Source organism: Tursiops truncatus, chromosome 1, assembly GCF_011762595.2.
Source record: "Tursiops truncatus isolate mTurTru1 chromosome 1, mTurTru1.mat.Y, whole genome shotgun sequence".
NCBI classification, from domain to species: Eukaryota; Metazoa; Chordata; class Mammalia; order Artiodactyla; family Delphinidae; genus Tursiops; species Tursiops truncatus.
In genome coordinates this window covers 69,588,970-69,598,243 of record NC_047034.1, presented here as the reverse complement: position 1 = coordinate 69,598,243, position 9,274 = coordinate 69,588,970, and the positions used below count along the sequence as shown (strand labels likewise).

The following is a 9,274-nucleotide window of genomic DNA, read 5'->3' as shown; positions in this document are numbered from 1 at the left end:
TAAGTAAGTGGAACCAGTTATTTCACATCAGACAGGGCTAGAATTACTTCCAACATATACTAGTGACTTCATGCAAATCATCAGAAGCTGCCTTATTTGGTACACAAATTACCCAATTATGGCCCCTCCAGGAGATCAATTCTGAAAAGATATCATTGTTTTGGACTAAAGCAACTCCACCCTACGATAGGGGTTGGCAATTGAAGCACAGACTAGTTTCAGCTGCTCTGCCTTCTTCTTGGGTTTCTTTGAGCAGGGCACAGCTTGTTCAACCTGTTCATTCTTTACCAGAGTTATATTCTGTAAAGATCACAACCAAAGTATAAATCCAAATATTGCTTGGGTCTTAAGTATCCCTATCTGATTTGCAGCCCACAGACTATTTGCTTTTAAGCAATGAACTAGACTCCTAGGGAGGCATGTCTTTAGGAAAAATCATGTTTATTATTATTTCCAAATTATAAAAGTTATAGATGCAAAATGAGGAATTGAGATGATACAGAGAAGTATAAAAAAATGCAGAGCACCCCATCCTTAAGAATTAATGGCTAGTATACATATTGTGGTATTTCAACCATATGTATACATATATACTTTTTTTCTGTACTTAGATCTTAGCTCCATAAACATCAATATTAATGACATCCAGGTTTTTAGAAGAACAGCTATAATCAGGTTTCCATATATGATTCAGGATCGAATGGTTGTTCCTTGATTTTCCTGGCCTTGGTGACCTTGAAGAAGAAAGAGATAAGATAAACAATGAGATGACCCTGATTATACATTTCCCCCTTCACTCACACTGTGTCACCTTGCTATGGGCTGCATCCCTTTTTCTCTTCCCGTCTGAGGGGCTCTCCTCCCACTCTCACCTATCTTCTTTAGTGAATTCCTGTCTTTTGAGTCAACACTCCCAATTCTTGGCTGGAACCCTGAAATGAGATATGCACTCACACCCAGCGTGAGTGCATGTGGACAGGCAGGAGTTGTTGGAGAACAAGAGAGAGGAAGGAGCAGGTGTACGCAAAGCCAAGAGTTGAAGGGAAAGTTCTTACTGGAAAGAAAGGTGGAAGAAAGGGGCAAAAGTTATTCCTGGCACCATGCTGTGAAGGAAGGATTGGGATATATCATTGAGAGTCTGAGTAATGGCAAGATCAAAGAGCATGTGCATGTTGGTGGGAATGTAAATTGATGCACTATGGAGAACAGTATGGAGGTTACTTAAAAAACTAAAACTAGAACTACCATATGACCCAGCAATCCCACTACTGGGCATATACCCTGAGAAAACCATAATTCAAAAAGAGTCATGTACCACAATGCTCATTGCAGCTCTGTTTACAATAAAATAGCCAGGACATGGAAGCAACCTAAGTGTCCATCGACAGATGAATGGATAAAGAAGATGTGACACATATATACAATGGAATATTACTCAGCCATAAAAAGAAATGAAACTGAGTCATTTGTAGTGAGGTGGATGGACCTAGAGACTGTCATACAGAGTGAAGTAAGTCAGAAAGAGAAAAACAAATACCGTATGCTAACACATATATATGGAATCTTGAAAAAAAAATGGTTCTGAAGAACCTAGGGACAGGACAGGAATAAAGACGCAGACATAGAGAATGGACTTGAGGACACGGGGAGGGGGAAGGGTAAGCTGGGAAGAAGTGCGAGAATGGCATGGACTTATATATACTACCAAATGTAAAATAGGTAGCTAGTGGGAAGCAGCCGCATAGCACAGGGAGATCAACCCGCTGCTTTGTGACCACCTAGAGGGGTGGGATAGGGAGGATGGGAGGAGGGGAGATGCAAGAGGTAGGGGATATGGGGATATATACATATGTATAGCTGATTCACTTTGTTGTAAAGCAGAAACTAACACACCGTTGTAAAGCAATTATACTCCAATAAAGATGTTAAAAAAAAAAAAAGGGGGGGGTCTTCCCTGGTGGCACAGTGGTTGAGAGTCCGCCTGCTGATGCAGGGGACGCGGGTTCGTGCCCCGGTCCAGGAGAATCCCACATGCCGAGGAGCGGCTGGGCCCGTGAGTCATGGCTGCTGGGCGTGCGCGTCCGCAGCCTGTGCTCCGCGGCGGGAGAGGCCACGGCAGTGAGAGGCCCGCGTACCGCAAAAAAAAAAAAAAAGGATCATCAGAGTAGCTACTGCATAGGGTTATTCTGAAAATTAAATGAGAAGATCTATGTACGATATTTAGCACATGTCCAAAATTATCAATATCATCCACTCAAGCAAGCTCTGTTCCACATTGACTATCTTCAGTAATAAGCAAATTCGACATTAGCTGATTCCACATGTTTTGTGCAATGATTGGGTCCTATGGGATTAACTGCAATTAAGTACTCCAAGTTTGATGTCCTTTATTCCTACATAGGCATCTATACACAGACTAGAAATCCAGAGAGCACTAAAAGCACCATCATGATGAATGGCAGGGAGCAAAATTATAGTTTGAGAGTTTTTTACAACCTCAGTCACAAAAGAGATTTTGGGGAGAACACTTAATCGTAAAGACATTTTTTATATCTACTATTTCACTTAAATGTCAGATTAGAGAATAGGCTTTAATTAAAGTTTGTAATAAGTAAAAAAAAAAAAAAAGAGCATGTGCATTTCTGAGTGCCTGATATGTCAGCCTTTGTATTTGATCTGTTTGCATTCCAGTGCAGGCATACATTGAAGATATTATGGGCTCAGTTCCAGACCACTGTGATAAAGCGAATATTGCAATAAAATGACACACAATTTATTTGCTTTCTCAGCGCATAGAAAACTTATGTTTACACCATACTGTAGTCTATTAATGCAGTAGCATTAATTAATGTATTAATCAATGTATTAATGTACATACCTGAATCAAAAATACTTTATTGCTAAAAAGACATTAACCATCATCTGAATCTTCAGTGAGTCATACTCTTTTTTTTATGGAGGAGGATCTTGCCTGGATGTGGATGGCTGCCGACTGATGAAGGTGATGGTTGCTGAAGGTTGGGGTGGTGGTGGCAATTTCTTAAATAAGACAATGAGGAAGTCTGCTGGATTGACTGACTCTTCCTTTTCATGGAAAATCTCTCTATAGCATGCATTGCTGTTTGATAGTGTAGGGGAACAAAGTTTGCCACGTTTACCACCCCAAAATATGTCTTTCTGGCATGAGGATTAATTTATGTTGATTATCTTTAAGAAAGAGTCTGTAAGTCTTTCTTTTCACCTCCCCTTTAGCTGTGTAAAGAATTTAGATAAAGGGGCTGTTCGCAGAATAAAGGCCTCCTCAGAGGTATCTGCAAAGAATATGGGCTAGGTGTAGTGGAGGAAAACTTGGCAGGGCCCAGAGATCAGAGTCCAGTCTGTGTCCCATCCTCTCTGCATGCCCAGAAACCATTTGTTTACCAAAACATTTGTTTTTCCATCTTCATGTGAATTGTCTTTCTCCCCAGTGGAAGTCCCAAACAACTACCCCCAACATACTCTTTTGTCATTAACTGAAGTTGGTATTTAAGGTGAGGGTTTCAGTCATCTTGGTGAGTTACTCACTTTTTCTGGGTCTCTCCCATGTATGCATGCTATTAAACTTTTGTTTGCTCTACTTCTGTTTATCTGTCTCATGTCAATTTAATTCTTAGACCAGCCGAAGAATCCAGGAGGGTAAAATAAATTTTTTTCCTCACCGAGAATAGCACTTTACACACAGTAGAACTTCTTTCAAAATTGGAACCAAACTTCTCAAACCCTGCCAAAGCTATATCAACTAAGTTTGTGTAATATTCTAAATCCTTTGTTGTCATTTCAACAGTATTCACAGCAGCATCATCAGGAGTAGATTCCATCTTAAGAAGCCATTTTTTTAATTCACCCATAAGAAGCAACTCATTATACGCTGAAGTTTCATCATGAGATAGCAGCAATTCAGTAACATCTTCAGGCTCCACTTCTAATTCTAGTTCATTTGCTATATCTACCACATCTACAGTTACTTCCTCCACTGAAGTCATGAACCTTTCAAAATCATCCATGAGGGTTGGAATCAAACTTCCTTCAAATTTCCTTCAAACTCTCATTCATGTTGGTATGTTGACCTCTTCCCATGAAATAGGAATGTTCTTAATGACATCTAGAATGGTGAATCCTTTCCAGAAGATTTTTATTTGACTTTGCCCTGATCCATCAGAAGAATCATATCTACTGCAGCTATATAGCCTTGTGAAATGTATTGCTTAAATAATAATCCCTGGGCTGCAGAATGGATGTTGTGTTAGCATGATAACAACATTAATCTCGTTGTACATCTCCATCAATGCTCTTAGGTGATCAGGTGCATTGTCAATGAGCAGTAATATTTTAAAAGGAATCTTTTTTTTTCTGAGCAGTAGGTCTCAACAGTGGGCTTAAAATATTCAGTAAACCATGTTGTAAACAGATGCACTGTCATCCAGGCTTTATTGTGCCATTTACAAGAGCAGAGGCAGAGTAGACTTAGCAATCTTAAGGGCCCTCAGAATTTCAGAGTGGTCAGTGAGCACTGATTTCAACTTAGTCACCAGCTGCGTTAGTCCATAACAGGAGAGTCAGTCCATCCTTCAAAGCTTTAAAACCATGCACTGACTTCTCCTCTCTAGCTATGGAAGTCCTAGATGGCATCTTCTTCCAATATCAGGCTGTTTCATCTTCATTGAAAATCTGTTGTTGAGTGTAGCAACCTTTATCAGTCATCTCTGCTAGATCTTCTGTATAACTTAGCTGCAGCTTCTACATCAGCAGCACGCGCTGCTTCACCTTGTACTTTTATGTTATAGAGATGGCTTCTTAAACCTCATGAACCAACTTCTGCTAACTTCAAACTTTTCTTCTGCAGATTTCTTATATCTCTCAGCCTTCACAGAATTGAAAAGTGTTAGGACCTTACTCTGGGACTATTGTAGCTGGTTTGACCTTCTATCCAGACCACTAAAACTTTTTCCATATAAAAAATAAGGCTGTTTTGATTTGTTATTCATAGGTTCACTGGCATAACATTTTAAAATTCCTTTAAAACGTTTTTCTGTACATTCACAACTTGTCTATTTAATGCAAGATATCTAGCTTTTGACCTCTTTTTTGCCTTCCTCACTAAGCTTAAATATGTCTAGTTTTTGATTTAACCTGAGAGATATGTGAGTCTTCCTTTCACTTGAACACTTAGAGGCCTCTGTGGGGTTATTAATTAGCCTAATTTCAATATTGTTTTGTCTCAGGGAATAGGGAGGCCCAAGGAGAGGGAGAGAGATGGGGGAATGGCCCATCAGTGGAGCAGTGAGAACACACATAACATTTATGAAAGAAATTTGCCATTTTATATGGGTGTGCGGTTCATGGCACTCCAAATGATTTCAATAGCAACATCACTGATCACAGATCACCATGACAAATATAAGAATAATGAAAAAGGCTGAAATATTATGAGACTTGCCAAACATGACACAGAGTCAAAGTGACAAATGTTTTGGAAAAATGGCACCAGGAGACTTGCTCTACACAGGATTGCTACAAACCCTCAATTTCTCAATTTGTCAAAAAAAAAAAAAAAAGAAAAAAAAAAGCAATATCTGGAAAGCACAAGAAAATGAAGTGCAATAAAACAAGGTATGGCTGTGTTAACTTTTGTTAGTGTTCCACGAATCCATCCCACATGAATGTGTATATGTGAGTTTGACAAAGACCATGGAATTTTCCCTGTAGGACCAAACACCTCTGTTGTAGACCAGTATGTGTATCTCACTAAAGGCAGGTAACTTTGTGTTCTGAAATGCTCAGGGGCATCCTTGATCATTTAGATTGAAATGAGCTCTGTTAACTATCCTCTGGGATAAAAGGTATTTCTTCTATTCTATACATGATGAATCAGAGGTTCCTAGTATTTAAGTTATTAGTCACCTAGCAAATGACAGAACCAGTATTTGAAACAAATCTGCCTTAAGGAAGTCCAAATTTACTAAATAATCTACCTGGTCTGAAAATTCAAACAATTCTACAATATTTAGCTTAGATATCATATCCTTTAATAGCCTCTCTGAAGTTTCTCTCTTCAATATGATTAAAAGTACCCTTAAATGAAAACTATAAGATGCTGATGAAAGAAATTGAAGATGGCACAAACAGATGGAAAAGTATATCATGTTCTTGGATTGGAAGAATCAATATTGTTAAAATGACCATACTACCTAAGGCAATCAACAGATTCAGTGCAATCCCTATAAAATTACCAATAGCATTTTTCAAAGGACTGGAAAATTTTTTTTTTATTTTGTATAGAAACACAAAAGACTCCAAATAGCCAAAACAATATTGAGAAAGAAGAATGGAGCTGGAGGAATCACGCTCCCTGACTTCAGACTACTACAAAACTACAGTAATCAAAACAGTATGGTACTGCCATAAAAACAAACATATAGATCAACAGAACAGGATAGAAAGCCCAGAAATAAACCCACACACTTATGGTCAATTAATCAATGACAAAGGAGGCAAGAATATACAATGGAGAAAAGACAGTCTGTTCAATAAGTGGTGCTGGGAAAACTGGACAGCTACATCTAAAAGAATCAAGTTAGAACATTCCCTAACACCATATACAAAAATAAACTCAGAATGGATTAAGGACCTAAATGTAAGACCCGATACTATAAAACACCTATCACAAACATAGGCAGAACACTCTTTGAAATAAGTTGCAGCAATATTTTTTTGGATCAGTCTCCTAGAGTAATGGAAATGAAAACAAAAATGACCAAATGGGACTTAATTAAACTTAAAGCTTTTGCATAGCAAAGGAAACCATAAACAAAACGAAAAGACAACCTATGGCCTGGGAGAAAATATTTGCAAATGATGCTACCAACAAGGGATTAACTTCCAAAATATACAAACAGCTCATACAGCTTAATATCAAAATAACAAACCCAATCAAAAAATGGGCAGAGGACCTAAATATACATTTCTCTAAAGAAGACATATAACGGCCAACAAACTCATAAAAAGATGCTCAATATTGCTAATTATTAGAGAAATGCAAATCAAAACTACAATGAAGTGTAACCTCATACCAGTCAGAATGGCAATCATTAAAAAGACTACAAGGGGGCAGAGTCAAGATGGCAGTATGGGCTTCCCTAGTGGCACAGTGGTTGACAGTATGCCTGCCGATGCAGGGAACACGCGTTCATGCCCTGGTCCGGGAGGATCCCACATGCCACGAAGTGGCTGGGTCCGTGAGCCAAGGCCACTGAGCCTGTGCGTCTGGAGCCTGTGCTCTGCAATGGGAGAGGTCACAACGGTGAGAGGCCCATGTACCGCCAAAAAAAAAAAAAAGATAGCGGTATGGGAAGACACCGAGTTACCATCTCCCCACAACTAGGGAGCCTGCCTAGTTGGAGGACCCAGCCTGCCAGTGGAGGACCCTGATGTCCAAGGAGATGGAGGAACCCTGAAGTGAATGGGTAAGATGTGGGGGGACTGAAGGGGGAGGTCAGACAGGATTGGCACCCCTGAGGACAGGGAGATCAGGAGACGCAGGTAGGAGGGGCCCTCTGGGAGGAGGAGCTGGAGAGGAGTGGAGGGTGACTGCCCCACCCACTCGGGCCCAGGGAGCCTGCTGAGCTCCCAGGCCAATGCCCTGCCTTCCAAAGGCCCCTCCAGGCCACGTGGGTCCTTGGGAACATAGGAGGGAGGTCAGGGAGATCAGGAGAGGCAGGCAGGAAGGGCCCTTTAGGAGGGAGGAGCAGGAGAGGAGAGGAGGGTGTTTGCCTCACCCACTCAAGCCCAGGAAGCCCGCTGGGCTCCCAGTTGAGGTCTCCTACCCTCTAGGACCTCTGTTCAGTTGAGCCTAGGCCCCACGCCCCACTGCTCCCAGAGCCTTTTCCAGCACTGTGGGTCCTAAGCATAGGCCCTGTCCACTGCCCAAACCTTGACCTTGCTTAGGCCCTACCCTCCACAATCAAGGCCTTTTCCACCATTTTTTTTTCTTTTCCCTCCTCCTCTTTTTTACTATTGTGGTACCTTCCAGTTGATAATTCATTTATATTTTTATATTCTTTCTAACGTATCTGTTAGTTTCCTAGTCCAATTTTATTTTCTACATTGTTATTGTTCCCTCTCTCTCTCTTTTTTTTTTTTTGCCACCCCCACGGTTTGCAGGATCTTCATTTATGAGCCAGGTTGGGCAGAAGCTCCTGCAGTGGAACCTCCAAGTCCAAACCACTGGACTAACAGAGAATCTCAGACCCCAGGGAATATTCATCAAACTGAGGTCTCACAGAGGTCGTCATCTCAGCACCAAGACCCAGCTCTACCCAACAGCCTACAAACTCCAGTTTTGGAAGCCTCACACCAAACAGCAAGTAAGACAGGAACACCATCCCACTAATTAAAAAAAAAAAAATGAGAGGGCAAAAAAATATGTCACAGATGAAGAAGCAAGGTAAAAAACGTACAACACCAAATAAATGAAGAGGAAATACACAATTTACCTGAAAAAGAATTCAGAGTAATGATAGCAAAGATGATCCAGAATTGTGGAAATAGAATGGAGGCACGGATTGAGAAAATACAAGAAATGTTTAGCAAAGATCTAGAAGAAATAAAGAACAAACAAAGAGATGAACAACACAATAACTGAAATGAAAAATACACTAGAAGGAATCAATAACAGAATAACTGAGGCAGAAGAACAAATAAGTGAGCTGGAAGACAAAATGGTGGAAATAACTGCTGAGGAGCATAATAAAGGAAAAAAAAAAGAAAAAAATTGAAGACTATCTCAGAGACCTCTAGGACAACACTAAATGGACGAACATTCACATTATAGGGGTCCCAGAAGAAGAAGAAGAAAAGAAAGGGTCTGAGAAAATATTTGAAGAGATTATAGTCAAAACCTTGCCTAACATGGGAAAGGAAATAGTCACCCAAGTCCAGGAAGCACAGAGAGTCCCATACAGGATAAACCCTAGGAAAAACACACCAAGACACATATTAATCAAACTAACAAAAATTCAATTCAAAGAAAAAATATTAAAAGCAGCAAGGGAAAAGCAAAGACAATATACAAAGGAATCCCCATACACAGATTTTTCAGCAGAAACTCTGCTGGCCTGAAGGGAGTGGCAGGATATACTTAAAGTGATGAAAGAGAAAAACCTACAACCAATATTACTCTCCCCAGCAAGGATCTCATTCAGATTTAACAAGAAATCAAAAGCTTTCCAGACAAGCA

General features: G+C 40.2%; 1 protein-coding gene across 4 annotated transcripts in view; it reads right to left on the bottom strand.

The window, feature by feature from the left end:
• Positions 1-422: 422 nt before the first annotated feature.
• The window catches only part of LOC101325394 (interferon-activable protein 203-like), a 40,861-nt gene continuing 32,009 nt past the window's right edge, over positions 423-9,274 (bottom strand). For 2 of the 4 annotated variants that reach the window (XR_012332323.1, XR_012332321.1), the window contains 2 exons: positions 2,879-3,039; positions 423-734 (listed from right to left, as the gene is read on the bottom strand). Coding sequence is in view for 1 of the 4 variants with exons in the window: in XM_033856778.2 (XP_033712669.1) it covers positions 672-734 (63 nt within the window). In the remaining 3 variants the exon portion in view is untranslated. Of the gene's footprint in view, positions 2,187-2,878; positions 3,040-9,274 lie in introns of all 4 variants that reach the window. The other 2 variants (XR_012332322.1, XM_033856778.2) reach the window with 2 other exon arrangements.